The sequence below is a fragment of the Dermacentor albipictus genome, chromosome 6, assembly GCF_038994185.2.
Source record: "Dermacentor albipictus isolate Rhodes 1998 colony chromosome 6, USDA_Dalb.pri_finalv2, whole genome shotgun sequence".
In the NCBI taxonomy this organism is placed as follows: domain Eukaryota; kingdom Metazoa; phylum Arthropoda; class Arachnida; order Ixodida; family Ixodidae; genus Dermacentor; species Dermacentor albipictus.
The window spans coordinates 45,241,423-45,260,754 of record NC_091826.1 but is presented as its reverse complement, the minus strand read 5'-3'; the positions used below and the strand labels follow the sequence as shown (position 1 = coordinate 45,260,754).

The 19,332-nt window shown below is 41.7% G+C and overlaps 1 protein-coding gene across 2 annotated transcripts in view; it reads right to left on the bottom strand.

The window, feature by feature from the left end:
- Positions 1-248: 248 nt before the first annotated feature.
- Positions 249-19,332, bottom strand: part of mib1 (mind bomb 1) — a 638,149-nt gene continuing 619,065 nt past the window's right edge. The window contains exons 18-23 of one of the 2 annotated variants that reach the window (XM_070540424.1): positions 17,888-17,966; positions 14,589-14,675; positions 13,260-13,331; positions 10,057-10,170; positions 7,311-7,429; positions 249-4,642 (exon numbers count right to left, since the gene is read on the bottom strand). In XM_070540424.1, the coding sequence (XP_070396525.1) occupies positions 4,502-4,642; positions 7,311-7,429; positions 10,057-10,170; positions 13,260-13,331; positions 14,589-14,675; positions 17,888-17,966 (612 nt within the window). In that variant the 3' untranslated portion in view covers positions 249-4,501. The remainder of the gene's footprint in view (positions 4,643-7,310; positions 7,430-10,056; positions 10,171-13,259; positions 13,332-14,588; positions 14,676-17,887; positions 17,967-19,332) is intronic. The other variant, XM_070540425.1, reaches the window with a different exon arrangement.

The following is a 19,332-nucleotide window of genomic DNA, read 5'->3' as shown; positions in this document are numbered from 1 at the left end:
TGGGCAAATTTTATATTTGCTTTGTAGATACGCGTCTGTTATATCAAGGCTTGACTGAAAGTTTATGGACAGGCTAAGTCCGTCTGTACAGTTTCGGACGTACTTCCTGTGCTGGAGCAGTTCAGCTCTCCCAGGTGTGTAGGGGGAAGGGAAGGTCGGATGTCTGTATGAGTTGGAATGTGTGAAGAAGAGAGTGTTCAGGGCTATTCTGAATAAGCATGCCGAGGTACTCATTGAACAACGAGACGTCGGTTTGCACCATTTTTTATTATGCTCTACAAACAACACAATATAAATAAGAGCTGAAAGTGCCGCTACAAGGCAGTGCAGTAATTTGGATCTTGAGAAACGTAAAAACAAGGCTGAACTGAGCTACTCTGGGCAAAACTAAATCAAGTAAACATGCAAAGGTTTTGAATAAGGATGAGGACATTTGCACTCCTGGTAAACAGGAGAAGCAAAATGCAAAAGCACAGCTTGAAGGACATTATCAAAACATTGGCATTTACTTCTTGCAAACTTTCCAGTGATAAACACACAAAGTCGCACTTGGATCAGCCATGGCAGCCAGACCTGAAGTGCGCAGTCATAGAAGCCCCAAACAACTGTTAGTTAACCAAGCCTTCATTCATGTTACCAAGCACACTACAGTCAACCAGTCTTTCTCTCACGCTAGTAAGCACATCGTTGCTCTCTCACTCAGTGGACTGTAGCTTAAGGCACAAAACAATGGTGGTACAATGGTGGTATATGCGGTACACTCAACGATTCATTGATGGTACGGTTAGTGCAAACATAATGAGAAAGGGAGCACTATGTTTTTCCTTTAAAGTCAATTGACAACTGTTTACTGTGCAGGACATGTTCATCTTCAACAATTAGTTGCCAATAACTCTAAAGTCCTCACCATTGAGAGTGAACCTTCACCGGTTCAATATACTGCAAATGCACTTACGGCGTCTGTTTCATTCAAAGGCGGGATTGCAAGATTCATGGCAGTAAGACAGCTAAAAAAAAATGACAATTGCGAAGTGGCCATCTGGCTAGTACTCATACTGGGCTAGACAACGTAAGTGGCTAGAAGGTGAGCTGCTTGATTAGCGAACAACTACGGAGTTTCACACAAACACCACGTGAGTGCCATCTAGTGTTCAAAAAAGATCAATCACCTTGAAAAACAAGGTGATAGAGGGATATTTATTTACTTAGCCAGCAAAGTACCTGTGCCTACGTCCGTAAGAGCCCTTTTGTTTGCTTCAACCATGTCGTGTATTAACATTGTAGTGTTGCTTTACACCCATTGTGGTAAAGCTTTAAAACCAATAAAATTTCAATGCACTAGACAAAAGACTTATTTTGTAATAGCGACAAGCCCCTATTGCTATCCTCATAGACAAAAGACGGCTGTCTAAAGCACATGCAATTCTAAAGCTGGCTAATATTTTAACAGCAAGAGCCCATCTTACTAACACCAACTCTCTTCATTTGAAGCACTGTGAACAGAGAGATAGCAGTAGCACTAAGTGGCTGGACTAAGTTACTGATTATTTTGACATAAAATTCTGCTATGATAGGCTTACTTAAAAAGCTATAGGCACACATCAAGCCAGTCTTATTTTGAGTTCTGTATACAACCATACCTCACACTGGCTGAGCCATCACACTGGTAAATTCGCTGATCTTGGCAAGTTTATTAGCACAAGAGTGCCCTCTGGTGGCTTTTGTGTAAAACATTATGTATAAACCACAATACTATGTTCATAGGCTTGACACTAGAATACCACATTTTCTGGAATACAGCCTGCAGACAATACATGTTGGAAAGTTGAAATTTCACATGTTGTAGGCTACACATTGGCGTGGATTATCATTTAATACCTTTACGACCATAGGCACACTTGAAAAAAACTAGGCACCACTGCCCCTGCAGCCTTTTACCGTGCTGAATTACACAACAAAATCGACTGTATAATTGCAAGACTCGTTATATTCACTGCAGACAATCAGAAAACAACTTATTTTTGGTCTATCACTACCTTTGCAGAGGTTGCAGTGGGAGCAGACTAAGGAATAACTTTCTATATTAAGCACAAAGTTGACCTGCAGACTGTCACTAGGTACAGATCATAGTTGGTAAAATAAGGTGACTATCTCCTTGTAAGTCCATCCGCCAGTGAACTGATCAGTACTGGGTGAATAAGCGAGGCCTCAGCCTCCTTTGTTCACTGTTGATCAATTCCAGTCTTTGTCATCCATCACTGAAGCTTCCTCTTGGTTGGATCATTTGTCCGTCTTCTAGATAAAAATTCTACACACCCTGTGATACTAAAAATTATGGCATTGAAGAAAGCAGAGCTGATTAATGTCTTATATAGACTGGCTTGGCTGGATATTAAGTGCAACCATATAGTGAAACAAAACTGCACAGAGAGCGAGCCATCAACAACTTTTGCGCAGACACAAGGACACACAATATTTCATCACATTTAGCTCCGTGTTTAGTTGACATGCAAAAAAAGCTAAGCCCTATGCTAGGACAGTAGCAGTTGACAGAAGTAAATGCACATAAAAGTGCTAAGCCAACAGGTCACATAACAGCCTGCAACTCACCCTTTCTGCCTGGTGACAAGGGCATACATGTCAATCCAGTAAAACATTGACAGTGCAGTCATTCAGATTTCACGTCACAGCACACGCAAACAACAAACAATCAATTGTACGATCAAGGAATATTTTTCAAGAGTTACAGCGCTTTGTAGGACCAGCTATCACGACAGTATACAGCACTATATATAGCCTATTGTAGAACATTGTGACTTGACTGAAATAATACCACGCAGCTTCCCATTACATGGACATTCAATGATTCAATGACAATACACTATCACACCGGAGTTGCGATTACAACATGTTTCAGATACTCTCAAGCAAAAGTTCTTGTAATGTGAACTGGCTCAAGATTTCGCGGCGATGCGTAGTAGTTTAGTGGCAGTTATTGGCAGCCAATCCTCAAGGCCAGATGGTACATGCTCTTTGTCTGTGAGCCGAACCCACTGGTAAAAACTACCATCAATAACTTACAGAGCACACAAGCCGTAAGGATACCAGCACATAAGTTTTCAATCCAACAAACAATTAACCATTCTGAATGTACAGCTGCATGTAACACAATGAAGAAGACCTAACACCACCGCCTACTAATTCCTGTGGTCATTTACGATATTTACTTAGCTAGAAAGAAAGAACTTTCACAGAGCAGGTGAAGATTAAATGCAAGTGTGCACATTGGTGTTCATCGTGAACTTCCTTGCAGAGGGTAGGACAGTTCAATGCACTTTGAACAAAGCTACTACAGTGACAATGGTGGGGCACACACTACAATGACAGCAACAGAATCGCAGGAATACCGAGCACACTCAGTCTGCCTTTGTTCTAACAAAGTTTCCAGCTGCTCAGTGAGCACAGTATATGAATGAACTATGCAGGAAGCAATCGTTATGACAATCTTATTAATAAGTGCTGAAGCAAGAGTGAGTGGCAATTTGAAAAAAAAAAGGAAACATTAATGGAACCAGCACACATTCTCAACTTGCTCGATTTTTTGCACGAAGAGTCAATTCGTGCGGTGGCCAAGTAATATTGCGGACTAGTCTAAAATTTATGTGGCTTTCAAAACTGCACAAGTAACGTTTTAAGAAATATTGAAAAAAGAAACAAACAAAAAGACACACATCATGACAAGAAAATAAAAGCTCTTGTGAGCATTTTATTTTCATGCTAAATAGTATCCAGTAAAGAAAGCTACACAGAAGCTCACGAAAAGAAAATATTTGCGAGTACACACAACTGAATATGGCATTGAACAGGAAGTATTAGGAAAATTTGATGGCAATTAAAAATGCAACAGAGCGTCACGAGCCCGCGAAGTGCTAGCACGAGATGCGTAACTACTACAAGCCAGAAATTTATCCCATCTGGCCTTTGTTTCTCGCCTGATTATTTTGATAGCAAAGATGACTTCTTATGTTTAAATGGAGTTCTCTGTAAATTCAGGGATGATATCCTAGTTTTTCAGAGACTGCATTCTACGGACTTCAACAAATGACATTTGGCAACTAACTGTCCTTGACAAATAGCTGAAAAGTTATAGTTCAATCAAACACAACAGGGTGGGTGGCATAACTGGAGACTAAATGCAACAAAAGAGACACAGCTGACTATAAGGAAAGTGATACGCTTAAGCAAAAAAACATGTCAAAAGGTAAAAGGAGTGAAAAATTACGGAAATATGGGCATGCATATATGTTAGCATATGAAAAAAAAAAAGGACAAATGGGGGGGGGGGGGGCACAGCATCAATGCAAGCGCTAAGTCTCAATGACGTCAAAGTGTTGTCTCCACCCGAAAAGGGCGCAACTAGCTACACGGTTGTGACTAAGAGGACCGCAGATCGTACCAGCGACTCTGAGAACCATGCTCTAATGTGCCATAGAACAAACAGTCAATAGAGCAGGATGCGCTTCTCGACTGCCTTGCGGCAGATGGGGCACTCGGACATACGGTCACCGCACATCTGGCAAGTGCCATGACCGCACAGGAAGATCATGTTTTTGAGTCGATCCAGGCAGACTGGGCACATGGTCTGAAAGGGGGGAGAAAGGTAATTCGGGGGTTATTCTCACTTTTCTAACAGACCTTGCTCAAAAGAAAGCCTCCCACTAGTTAAATTAAATTACGGGTGTAAAGGGACATCAAAGAGAAACTAAGACTGCTCGGAATGATAATGTATTCTATCGATGCTCTTATTTTTGTGAATTTCACGGTAATAGGTTGGTTACTGGAAGAGAAAATAAACGTGAAAGTTCAATTTTTGTGTTGAAACTCCAGCCCTGTACAGTGCGGTCCACTGTTAGAGGGAGCACTCAAATGTGTGGCTCTCACTTTTCTGGCACCCTAGCTGTAAGTGGTTACGGAAGCAATGGCAATCCAGTGCACAGGTATGCCGAAAGGAGTTGGAGCTACCAACCACAAGTTATCTGCAAATCTAGGTGATTCTACTCTTGCTAGAGAGGAAAATTCAGACTTACTCTGCATTCAAGTGTTTCCTTTAACAGTGGACCACTCAGTACATCAGAGTGACATCACGGATCCCCAAACATTCTATTGTATTTGGGTCGTTCTGACTTGGTAAACGTTTTCAAAACTAGCAAGGGCTTTGGCTCCTTTGGTATACAGTATAGTAGTTTAGTATTTAGTGCAGTCTATCTAAACGGATAAATAGTTAACTAGGCCTGAGCAGATTCTGTCAAGATTGACAATGTCAATCTTGTCAATGACATGGCAAGCTCATGCAGGAACTTGCGAATTGGCGTCGGCACCCGTCTTTCGCATTTTTTCTGGCTTTCACAAGACTCTTCTCACAGCAAGAGTTGCTTTCTCGGTATTGCAGTGGGTAAGCCTTACTGATACAACTTATATAATTCCTCTCTCAAGTGTCCTTTAACACACCGATGCTGCTCAGTGGGTTATGAGGAACACTGTAGTGGAGAGCTCCAGATTAATTTTGACCACACGAGCTTCTTTAACGTGCACTCTGAAGCATGTTCATCACCACTGAAATGCAGCTGCCACAACTAGAAGTTGAACCGACGACCATGAGCTTGGCAGCGAAACGCAACAGCTGATGAGCTGCCATGGCCCAGTTGACCTTTTACCTAGCCAATTATTTTCAAAGAACCGTGCCTAAAATACCGATTAAAAATATGCTTGATGGAATCCGCACATTAAGTAAGTGCAGAAACTACATTTGGAATTACATTTATTTGGAGAACACACATAATTTTTTGGATGCTGTAGAAAGTTGGCTTTTGCCTTTGCTGCACTGCCTGAAGTGGCTTTTTCAGCGGGGAAGGTGGGGGGAAAACAATGCGAGCTCTCCAAACATGACTTCCATGCCCTGTGAGAGTTGTGATGCAGCTGACTACCATGTGGGATTATATTAATTCATCTAGGAAGGCCAAAGTAAGCGTGGTCTCATTTAGTGTGGCCTCAGTTAGCGTGCTGCCTGACGATGATGACGATTGTTGTCATCACCGACTTGTTGCCAACTTTAAAAAAATGCTTCCACTGATATTTCAAAATTCCCCCCGCCCCCCCTGCCATCTGTGACCGAAAAACAGAACCAGGCACATGGACGCACTGTGGTTGTCTTCAGCGAGGTAAACTGGCCTTTTCTACCATCGATTAGCCCATCTTGTCCTTCGTAGACGGCTTGCAAAACGTGTGGATGTGCTTAGCTCGTTTAGGGGAGGTAAAGGACTAAAGTTCTCCAAATTTTGAAAGTTCTTGGAATGTGAGCTCACTAACAGATCAAGCCTAGTTAATGTTTTGTCAGTAAAGATGGATTGCACTGTGTTTCTGAGAGAGCCAAGAACTGAACCTAGCAAGTTTCGATAACTAGCGCGAAGCCACAACAGCCCAAATACAACAAAATACTTGGAAGCTTGTGATGTTACCTTGACATGCCGGGGCTAGGGTTTTAGCATGACATTACAAAAACGAAACTCCGACTTTTATCTTCTCTTTTAGTAGTGAACGTATTACCTCCAAATTAACGACAACAGAGATTTAAAAGAATACTTTAGCAGTATAAACGGATTTAGTGAATTGGCACGAGCTGTACTCGTCCAGGCCACAGCTTCTGCTTGCTAGAGATGAGCTGTACTCGCCAACTCGGTTTGTGTCGTGTTTCTGAGTTCTGGCACTTAAATACAGTCTTTGATGGTTTTGATTCTTTTCATTATCATCTGCTTAGACTATTACGTTCAAATCTTAGACACGTGCCGAGGGAAACTCTTCACTTCGGGTCAGATGTCTTTCAATGATATTTACACATCACCAGCGATTACACTGGACTGTACAATGAGTTAGGCATGAATCACCGATGCACTCGACCCGTAGATCAGATTTTGACAAGTGATGAGTGGACTTGCCACTACCGTTGTGCTCCGAGTGGCACTTGATTCCCTGGGCACATGTTAACAAAATAGAGCGTCAAATTGAAACTCACAGTTTTGGGTACTGTGTGGTTCTTCACCATCGCTATAATGTGACAATATTTTGGGTCATTATAGGAGACAAACCTCAAATGTATTGTAGTTTTCAAATACAGATGTAATGCACTACAATTTGCTGTAATAGAAAGTATAGGTAAATCTTGTAAGTACAAAACTTTAAATTGCGTTGGCCCATAGGTATGCTAGGCAACATTTAAAAACAATATCTGAGAAAAACGACTTCTGGCTCTGCACCTGTTCTTTAATGTCCTGCAGCTGCTGCTGCAACTTTTGAAAGTCGTGGACCGTGTTGTCGTGTGCGCCGTTGTTCATCAGTGGCCCAGGCCCACCAGGACGAATAGAAGCAGAGTGCGCTGTGCAGAAAAGCCGTTCGTTATCAACAGACTAATGAAAAAAAATTCAGAAAGAGCCCGCAAACCAGGGCCCAGTTTATGGAAGGTGTTACATAACTGTAACAATACAGTACATTACAGTAGAGTATCGCTACACAGAACCTAGAGACACTGGAGGAATATGTCACATTTAACAGGAGTTTTGCCTATTGAGAAAGAAATACAGAGTTCGGGCACTGTATGACGCATTAACACTGCTTTCGGCAATGTCAAGCATTAGGAAGTGAGTGAAGCACTATTTTTTATACAAAAACGGAGAAAATTACAAGGTACTTTGGCATAGCATTGACAGAATTTATTTTAAAACCACTACCTGTTATGCATTAAAAATGTATCCACCAATGCTTGCTTGAGTGCTTGCCACCACTTTTTCTTCTTTCTTAGGATGGCATTCTCCATAAAAGGAGGGTCTTGTACAAAGAAATTTTAGCTTCCTGTGAGAAGCCCCGTAGCACTTCCATTACAAATTTTGCTTGTTGAAGTTTTGCAGCATCTTCTTTGGTTCAGTTTATAAAAATGATGTGAAAATTTTGGTTCGCATTAATTACAGTTTTTTTTTTTTTTAGAATTGCCGAGATACAAAACTAACCAGTCTAGAAGCAGCTGTCTGATTTTAAAGGAAATTCTGTTCAAGCAATCTTGATTTACCACAATTCTGCTGCAGTCTCTAACTTTTCATATTGTTAATCAATGTAACTGTGCTTTGACTTATCGATTATTTCACCTCTACCAACTGCTTGCTTCTTGTTTAGCTCTGTTGGTGAATCGAATGACGTTAAAGGCAGCGAAGTCAGACTGGATCCCTGAATCAGGATGCATCATTCACTGGCTTCACCCAATTAGTGACATTACTCTGAAATGTTTGCTCCTGATGACAGTCCGTAATATAAAGAAAGCTTTGCATCATTTGGGATCAGCCCAATGAAACTTGAGAGACCACTGGGAGATGAAGTACACTGAAAGACGAAAAATAATGTAGCTTTTCACTGCCATGATGTCTTAAATTATTCATACCTGCCAACCTGTGAATGTTAAAATGAGCGAAAATACTAACAGACATGACAAAGGGTGAGGGCAGAGGGGATGGGAGCAGCACACATTTTTGTTAATGTTTTCCCTTTAGCAAACACCTTCTCTGCAATATACACACTCTTTATGTATGATTATTTATGTTTAGACACAGCACATACGGGCATCAGGCTAGGCACAGCAGAGACTTAGAAGCAATACAATTGTTTTTAAGATCACAGTGACATAATCAGCAACTTTGCTTTTGCCGATTTAGCCTGGTTCGGGAAGCGGTCTGAGGAAACTTGCTCGACGCAAGCGGCTCCCTGTTTAGCGTCTTGCATTGCCCCAAAAGGGTGGTGCAGCTACCTTTGCGATTTATTTCTTCTATGAACATTTTTTTCTTCAACCTAGCTCGCTACAAGCTTCGACACACTGAAAAGACTTTTGCAAACAGCAACTATAGTTTTCATAAAACCTGACACAACATTAAGAAAATCGTAGAATGAGCCTGAATTAGCAAACTTTACGACAAATTCAGGAGAGTTGGCAGGTATGAATAATGTAAATATTGGATACACGTGACCGAAATGCATTTATTCAAGATAATGCACCACTGATCAAGTTCCGATTCACGTGTCAACACTCCCACATGGAATGTGGCTCTCATCGTCACTGAAGCTTACTACTACCTCATCAGCAGACTCTCAAAGACAGTCGTTGTGCAAATGCACGTATTATGGCAAATCATTTGAGGTAGATTGTTTTTACGGTGAAAGCTTTAAGTGGTTTATACCCCCGATGACTCCGAAAAAAAAAATGCTTTGTCCAGTCCAATGGCATGAAACTATCATCATCAGCAATAGCTCATACCCCACTAAGAAAGCAAAAAATGCAATGGCTCATCTCTCTTGTAATTCAGAGGTTACAACCACTCAGCAAAGTGAAGCGTATAGTGCATACATTCATTGGAATCATGCACACAATGTACAGAAATACAGCGTCTAGTAGAGCAATAAATTTTTGTTTTTAAATGTGACCTTTTAATAGCTCACGCCGCCGTAAGCAATGGTTCGTACTCCCATAAGCAAGCAAAAAATGCAATGGCTCATACCCCTGTAAGCCTGAGGCTACAACCGTGCAGCAAAGTGAAGCGACCAGTGCATACATTCGTTGAAATCAGCCATGCAACACACAGAACATACATTTCAATCCCTTGTTAAGAGGATGCAATGGTCGAAGAGAAATGTTGTTGGCACGAGTCTCACCCCCCCTCCCCCCCAACATGAGCACGTGAAGCTGCAGCTAAGCATCAAAAGAGTCAAAGAATCAGACCTTTGAAATCAGCAATGTGACGATGCAAGACGGTGCTTTACCTAGTGTGCAGCAGGCTTTCGACTTCACATGTTACGGGAGTGTAACATGCTGCCAAACTTTTTCCTTTTTTTTTCTTATTATTTACCTTGAAAATAGGGGGCGTGGGTCCTACACAACTAAATACGGTACACTCTCCTGTAGTGCTAATGGGGAAAAGATTTAAAAGATTTAAAGATTTAAAAAAAGATTGAACGATTCCTTACAGTTGTCATTCTTGTCAACGGGAAACTTCGAGATGTTGAGCGGGATGTCAGACTTGGTCATGGGGCCACGCAGGTTCACCACTTTCTTCTTTGTCTCGGTCTCCTCAGCACCCACTGGACACCAACGAGAATGCATTTTATTTTTTCTCGCACATCATCCTTTCCTTACATTTAGCCTCGCACTAATTATCGCTGCAGCCACAATGTGGCCAACTGTTGAGGAAAACACGAAATCAGTGTTTCGAGACTAATTACAACCTTTGTTTAGACAAAAAGACCTCGGCCACACTTTTTTTTCCTGATGAAGGTGACGGTATGTTAGAATCGTGTTGAGGTGAATAGCACAATTTAAGTGTTGCCTTGAAAGAGTGGACTATATCATACGGGTCTGCGATGCAGAGATCAAATGTTGCTGAGAAGTGTTCGAAATGAAATAAACTTGTGAAAAAGGAAAAATACCTCATTAATTTACATCATCAAGCCAGGGAAGTGGTTGCTCTAGATTTTCTTTGCACCTCCCAAGACAGGGCAAGATTTTCAATTTGTACGAAAGGCAGAAAAAACTCTAGTATTACACTGTATCGCAACAAGAACTGCGCTCAGCGGTATTGAGAGCAGCTTCTCACAATGTAGTTAAAGGGATACAAAGTAAAAATATTTAACTATTAAGTCAGTCTGGATTAGTAAAGTATGCCTCTAAAATAGCGAAACGGCAATTCTACTCGTGAGCAGGTGCTTGGTAAGCTTGGTAAGTCATAAAATATGCAATAACAAAAGACAGCTGGTGATGCCTGTCTAAAGTTACTGCACCAGCTTGCTATGACAACACGAATTTTGACAGCGTCTAACGAAGTCTGGTTAACTGTTTATCACCAAATACGGATCACACTGCATTTCGAAGGAACAAACTCAACTTGGCAAAATTTGAGAACCCTTACTGTGCCAAGACAACCAAATACGACGACATAGTTTGAAATCTGCAACACCTATCTCACGTACCAGCACTGACACTTTGGCCAAAAATTCAAACAAAGAAAGTTTAACCTTCATGTGGCTTTGAAGTAATGCCTATTAACCAGCCTAAACTGCTCTAGTGATGCTCTTTGATGATCCTCTAAAACAAACATGCATCCAAAAAAGAAACATTATAGCTAGTGGCAACAGGCAAGGTGTTCATTTACAATAAGTTATGAATGTCCTCGTGTTGTATGACTCGCATTTGCAGAAAGGAAAGCATGAAATGACCACTCTATGAAAGTTATGTTGTTGGTTATAGGGCCCCTAAACCACCTCTGATAACTCAGAGGAAATGTCTTGGGCTCCTCTCTCCCTCGAGCTTTTCTGGCCTCTTTTTCACATGCGGTGACACCAACAAAGTCACGCTCGCAATGCGTCGTCACTAGGGTTAAAAGCTGTTGACTGGTCCATCTACGAGGGATATCAATTCTGATCCATCTGATAGCACACCTTTCCCTAACTTGTTGCCTCGTTCGCCTGTCTCGTGGACCAACTGATTTCACCTCCTATAGCTTGTTTTGCCATGCACGGGTGGCAAGTACAGCGTATAGCTGAAAAGGGCAGAGTCCTGATAAGCAGAAGTCGATGGTGTTGTTTTGTACTGACACACTGTCCCTACAGTCCAACCCGGGTATATCGAACCCTGATATAACAAATTATTGTGTATAACAAACAGCTGTAAAATTCCCCTGAAGAATTTTGTATCAAATTTTTAATTTTATATATCGAATTATTGATATATTGAACTATTTCGCGATACCCTTCGGGTTCTATATAACCGGGTTCTACTGTATTCCTCCTAAAGAAGTACATGCCGAGAAGAGAATGCATGTGGGGAGGGCAGCGAAGGCAATAAAGAAACCCCTTGCCTGCTTTTAAGCTCACGGTGATTTAGGAACCCTTTAAGCCTTCATATCCCAGAAGTTAAGCACAGATGCTCATGGTAATAACAACAGTGCTGCATGTTTTGTTTAAAGGAGTACTTGCATGACATTTTTGACTTGCCATTTTTTGTGTTAAGTGAAAGTCCAAGGACTCGAAGTGCCAAAATAGACACCAGCAAGTATCAGAGAGTCCTAAAAGTTCACTATTACTAGTTTCTGTGAATTAGTTGCAGTTTTGCTATCAAGGGGATGGCTCTGTCACGACACACGTACTTGCTTGGTTCCTGCAATTGTTATTACAGCCTCACGCGAGCGTACACAGCACTCTCTTCTAATTTTTGCGAGCAACAGTGTATCATACGAAGCCTTATGCAACATGATGTCAGCAAATTTTGCTGTGTCCTAAGGTCACGATGATGCTTGTGACAGTAGGTCCGGATTCGGGACAAACTTGCTTTAGTGTAAAATTAAGATACCATATAAATGATTCCCACCATTTATGCTTGCTAACTGTCATCTCTCCATGTGCAAGAAGTTTTGTGTTATAGTTTCTAGCAACTCAAAAATATGAGTCAGTACTTCTTTAAAAACAGCATCACAGATGCAGATGCCAATGCTGCAACCACCCATGCTCACGTCACGACCAACAAGCAGCAAGTGATGCGAGTCGTGGCTGTTTCAGGGCATGGACCAGGAGTGAATTTGCATTTGTAACAAGCGCTCATGCTTTCAATGTGCTACATGACGCACCAATAATGACAGCTCTGAAAGCAGTTAACCCGCTAACTACCTACCCCAAGCTGTACTTGTCCAAGCAGTTTGTACCATTATCCAGACCACTCATCCAGACCACACCTTTCTGCTTTGCTTGCCAGAGATGAGTTGTGCTCATCAACTCAGTTCGTGTCATGCATTTGCGTTTGGGCACTTCGGTGCCTTCAATTCTTTTCATTTTCATCTGTTTCAATAATTAGGTATGTTGGAACCTTACACATGTACTAAAGGAAAGTCTCATTTTCAGGCTATTGGTGTTTCATTGATATTTTGGGTCATTATAAGGGAGGAATCTCACATATATTTTTCAAATGTGGATGTAAAACACAAGATTTTGACGGAAAAAAGAACTATATCGGTAATATTTTGTACACTTTCTTGCAAAAGAATGTGGGATATAAAGGGTTAAGGCCACTGAATACACGTCATGTTCTAGTACAAATGTCTTCAAGAGCAGTTATTGCTTTGTACCACTCAGAAGACCACTGAGAAAAGCCTGTGCAAAGAAAAACGAAAATAAAAACTGACAGCTTTTTGTCGCCACCGCGAAGTCTTGACCGATGAAAGCCTCCTGTGCACCGAAGTCGAGCAGCTTGGTAGCTTGAATGAGAAGCCCGGAAATGGGCAAGTCCTCAATAAACGCAAAGCATAATCATCAGAATAACTCTTCTTGGATAATACACGTTGAAGGGCTAGTCGGGTGGGATTAGTGATACAATGTGCAGCACAACCGGATGAGGAGCCAGATAAAAACAGACACACACACAGCGCTGCCCGTGTCTGCTTCTATCTCTCTGTCCTCGTCCGATCCCACTGGATGTTGTATCATGAATCGTCCTTGACCTAGCAGGTGTTTTCCAAAGAACATATTTACTGCTAGAGAGATGAATACAGGAGCAAGACATCGCCTTCATTCTTTGCTGTCCACATTTCCTGCTTCAGTATTTGTACGGAAAGAGAAAAAAAAAACATGAACAGAAACACTGTTTCCTGTAAGAATGCAGAAGCAAGAAACATGTCCAACAAGAACATGGGTTGTTTCTTGATTGGTCATGCATTGCTCCAGCAGCAAATATGCGCTAAAGGTATCACCTTAACACAGAGCAGAAAAAAAAAAAGGATTTGCAACCAACTGTAACACTGTGTAGTAATAAAACCAGTCATTGCTATTGGCAAGCCCCTTAACAATTTGCCCAGGCTTCTCAGCCAAATTTTTTTGATAACTGTCAATACATTAAAACAAAGCTTGTAACACAGCAAGATGCCACAGGTAGGACAGGCAGCCACGTTGTGACAAAATAATAGGCTGGGTGCAACGCAAGGTAAGAGTGTTTCGTTAACACTGGCCTAAGGATACAGGAATCCCTAGGCCAATGCCAAACGCGTTTGTGCCATTTCTTCCCGCTGTTAAGTCATCAACTAGACTTCATTTCATGCCAAGCAGGCCATGTTGCTGAAGTTAAACGCAAGTAGCACGGTCGTACCAGTCTCACTCGACGCACTTTGCAGTGGAGTGTTTTTTGATCTGCGATGCTTTCTACAAAATAAATACTTCATAGATTACAACTTGTGGATTTTAGGTTACATCAAATAATGTATTATGTGTGCACATTTCTGCTTACAGTACTTTCCATGCTAAGTACTGGTCACGAGACCGAGCAGTTTCTGCTTGTTCTAGAGAGAATTGGTTACCACACAGAATGCTGCACAAACGTTTAGCAGGGTTGCCGCCAGATGAGTTCCTTAGAAGATGCTTATGTTTTGCCCTATCGATGTCTCACGAAATGCGCAAATTAGTCAGTGAAAGTGGAGATAAAGCAAATGGGTTGCAGGGTCGCGTTTGCCAGTTATTCTCACCCGTGCCTCCGCAGCAGACGATGAAAGGAACCACCTTGTCGATCTGTGCACGACACTGGACGCATTTCTTCATCAGGGCAGCACAACCTGCAATTGAGACAAGAGGTAGTAATTTTCGTTGCAGTGTGCAGCAGATGAGATGTGACCAACCTGAAGACTATGAATGATGTATTATGGACAACACATTCTATAAGTCGCTTTTGCAGTATCTGCATGAAATGGGCCTAAACGCTTACATACTTAATTTAATTCTGAAGTTATGCTATGTCGTAACAAAAAAAAAAGAGAAGAAAAAAACAAGACCACAAAGAATGATTGCTGTCATGTGAAGCATTTATGTATCGATCCGGGGTGTTCTCTTTTAACTACATGCTATAATACTCAGGAACACGCTACTGCAACTGCTTGCCAACATAATCTGTCACACTGGGGTGGTCTGTGCACCTTCCTTCCATCTTGGCCTGAGTTCCAAGTCCTGAAGACGTAGTGAATCATCCAAACTGTGCCCCTCTAGCTTCTGCGGTGGACATTCACAACCTATTGTACCTCAGCCCAGAAAAGATTGAGCTACTCGAGAGAGAATCCTAGGAGCCTCCAAGATAAAATTATGTCAATAGACAGTTACAAGCACTGGCTGATGAATGACAAGTTTGCCGAGCTGCTACTGCAATTTCCGCATGAATTTTCAGAAATTATGAATGGCCTAAAAGAAATTGGAAATAAGCTAAGTTTCACACTGCCAACTACAAATACAGTAGAACCTCGTTCATACGTTTTGGAAAAAAACCGCAAGAAAAGCCGTACCGACCGGGAAAGCGTACGATCCGAAGTAACTAAAAAAATTTGACAGACTCAACTATTGTTGATATCTATGTAATGTGAAACATTGTGCGAATCGTTGCGGCATGAGATGCTGACATCTGTCAAGATGGTGGTGCTCCGGCGGCCCGAGATACGTTTTGTTGTTTTCCTATTGCATGGTGTTTTAAGAGGGCGACGGGGAACCAAAACAATATTGGGCTAGTGGGCAATGCCGGATGCTGCTGAAGGGAAATGGGATGCCCACATTGTGCCGCCTGCAGCAGGAATGATGGCATACTTGGATTCTCGCCTACTAAAAGCATGCAGTACGCTATCAATGGCACTACGCACTATGCGCAGTGAAACAGATAGGCGAAGATGCTTATCGCAATAGGATTGGTGGTGATAGCAGTGAATGCCACGTGCGAAGACCGCAGAGAAGATTTGCTGGTACCGAAACGAGAAACTGAGTGCGTGCCGGCGTTTTCATGCGAGATGGGCAGGTGAGTATGCAGTGAAGTTGCTGCATAGGGCAGCTATATTCTGTTCTCAATCACGTCCGCATCACGCATTTTCTTGTTTAGATGGGATCTAGCAGCTGGAAAATGCATCATATGATCGCAGTTTGGCGACGACTGAACGTTGGTACCAAAAAGTCGCGTTTTCCGAGAACATATGACCCGGTAAAAAATGAGTGTAGCTCTATTGGGTCATTTTTTAAGTTCTTGATAGCAAACGTTGGTGCCAGGAAAACGTATGTAGCGGGAACATATGAACGAGGTTCTACTATATTTTGTAGCAAGGCGATCTTGTATGCTAAACAGGTAAAAAATATTTACAGACTGTTGATATATTTTATATGCTTGATTATAAATAAAAGATTAATACTTGCCAACCTGTGAACATCAAAATTTAAAATCTCGTGACGCAACAGCAAGAAGGGGGGGGGGGGGGCATAACATGTATTGCTATTCTAAAGCTTGGCTTTAGCGCACATCTTTTGTGGTGTCCCACACCCTTCATTAACAATGACCTGCATTTAGATGCAGCCAACAAATAGCAGTAACTTGTAACAGCAAAGATTGACAAGTAACAAACTATTTTTAGAGATCGCAGCGACTTTTTCAGTGACTGCTGTAGCCAATATCGCCTGCTTCAGAATTTGTGTGAACAAGCTTGCTTACTGACTGCACCCAAACTATGGTGCAAGCCAGGTCAAGCCACTAAGTTGTAAAGGCTACAGTTACTATTTGTTATGCGCACGATGTGGGCTCCACGTGTACAGCGTTTGTCATTAACGTGTGAAATAGCAACACAATCCTAGGCGACTTCTTTGACTGCTGTACAAATGTTTGTCGTTCAGAATCGTCAAGCCGCTTCAAATGGCACCAACTCCACCACTCCGCCTTTGATGCCCGTGCCAATGAGGGCACTGATTAAGTGAATAAAGTGCCACACAGTGGCTAACTGTTGCAAAGAAACCAGTGATCATTTGGCTGTTGGAGTGTGGTTGACGTCTCTTTAACGTCATTGCTTCTTTCCTCTTGTTCTGCTTGCCCATGCAGTGATCATATCAGTGGCACACATTCATTCTGGGGGAATGGCCAAGAGCACTCACATTCCCAGCGACACATGCCTATTGGTCCAATTAACTTGTATAATGGGCAGGAAAGTAGCCACAAGCATGCATACAAAGTGAGGAGAAAGGGGCAAAAAAAGCTTTGCTTCAAAATCCTAAACACATGTACGCTGACCTGAGCAAATGATACATCAAAAGACAGCGAAGATGTGTTAGTGAGCGCTCACAACCCCCACAGTGCTGGGCATCTATTTGCTGGCTGTTCTTATTGATGATTTATTGCCGGCGCCACTTGTGCATTTGCATCAACGCCCTGATCATACAGCCCCTTCGAGGTCGGCGCCTTTTAATTTACGACCACGGCTGTACAAACTCCTAGCTGACCTTCAACATGGAGCAGGTAAAACACGACGTGAGAATCAAAATTTACGGACTACTGGCTAAAAAAATGTGCACTGAAGGTGGTGTCTGTTCATGTGAGTGGTGCACAAGGTAAACTTTATTTTATAATAATTAATGATTATGTCTTAAAGCAAAAAATTTCTAAAGCATTTGTGATTGATACCGAGCGTGTCATCACCTGCCACTACACGGAAACAGCTGCGAAACTCTCCTTAACAGCTTCGCTGTAAAACTGTACCTAATAATCTACTAGAGAATCAGGATATCGCAACAACGTCCCATTGAGTGAAATCAAGATGTTAGTCTTTATGCATTAAAAGCAAGCATGAAAACAAATACGTTTGTAATGGGTTGTGCTGCTGAATGCCAAAAATGCATAAGAAAGTGCGTCCCTATGTCACTTCAATTTTTAGTACCGTGATATACACTTGGCATCCAGACGTTGAAATTTCAGGACACTGACAAAGGCAGTTGAGATGTGTGAAATGTGCACTCAACATCTTCATGTTGTACTTACCTTCACAGGCACACATGTGACTACAAGGCTTGAAGAGTACTGATGCCTTCTTGTCTGAGCAGACGACGCATTCCTCTACCTGCAAACAAGATTTATCCTCTTCAGATGCTGTGTGCACAATGGTACACATGAAAGTAGTGCATCAAAAGCAATGGCAGTGATGAGAAAAATGACACCTAAATGATGTAGCACACATCTTAAAGCACTTCCGATTAAACCTGTGAGGCAAGTTTGAGCAATATGTATGAAGTGTTTGAATAAAAGTGGATGTTTGTTCTCAGTGTGACTATGGTGTCATGTGATGTGTTCACACGTTTCATTGTGTTTGACAATGTTTTACAGCAGGCATATTTGTCAGTTGACTAAATAAGTGCTTTCCTAGTATGCATGAAATAATATAGGTTGTGTTCGCATATCTGACATTTCTGTAGAGAGTTTTTGCGTGGAGTCCACATTGAGTATAATTTACAAAACTCACTGGAGAATGAAAATGCTTAATCCATTGTGCACCTGTATGCTTTTCACGGTTTTCAATATGCAAGAAATGTGGTGAGACTAAATTTTCAATCAGCAGAAATAATTGGTGCTTGAAAGATTTATGTAATTTATGTTAGGTTGGTGACATTGAAAAGTAAGCCCATTGGCTCACACAAAATAGGCTCATGCTTTTGTGTCAACTGGTGGGCTCTGATGCACTGAAATCGAAGACAGGTATCCTGGCACAAGTGCAGTCAGAGAAAGTGGTGGGGGGTAGGGGGGTGTAAAGTTTAGAAGTGGCCAACATGAAGACTACAAATGATGGCTCATGGACAATGCATTTTATAAGTCGCTTCTGCAGCAACCTGCATGGAACAGCTTCCATGCTTCTATTTAATATCATTCCGACATTGTGCCATGAGACAACCGAGGCAAAAAAAAAAAAATAACTGAATTATGTGACACTGAGTTACCGATACAGAAAAATTTGCCCTACCAAATGAGGTTTATATTCTATTAAGATGACAGCACTTCGACTTGGTTTAGAAGAGTCACAGAAGCTCCATATTGTGTGCTTACAGAGCCTGAAAGGCTTTCCTTGATGGAAAGATCTATCAAGGAGAGTCTGGGGATCTATGCAATTCTAGGGAACTCATATGCAAAAAAGACTGTGAAGCTGTATAGGCAAAGGTTGTACTCATTTGTTGTACCTGGTGTCTTGCGCAAAAATATCTTATCGAGCACTTCGCTACATTGTAACTTTATACACATATATACTCTTCACTGTAGTATTCAAAACATGTTCCTGTATCATATGTTGGCTCCAATACCTGAACTTTGTTTCTATAGCAACCAGAACACCCATACTTTGTCGATACGAACTGTATCAAAACTGCCGCCAAAAAATATTCCTGGAACCCTCTCAACAATAAGACGGTGCAGGCTTTACAATAAGACAGCTTCAGCGC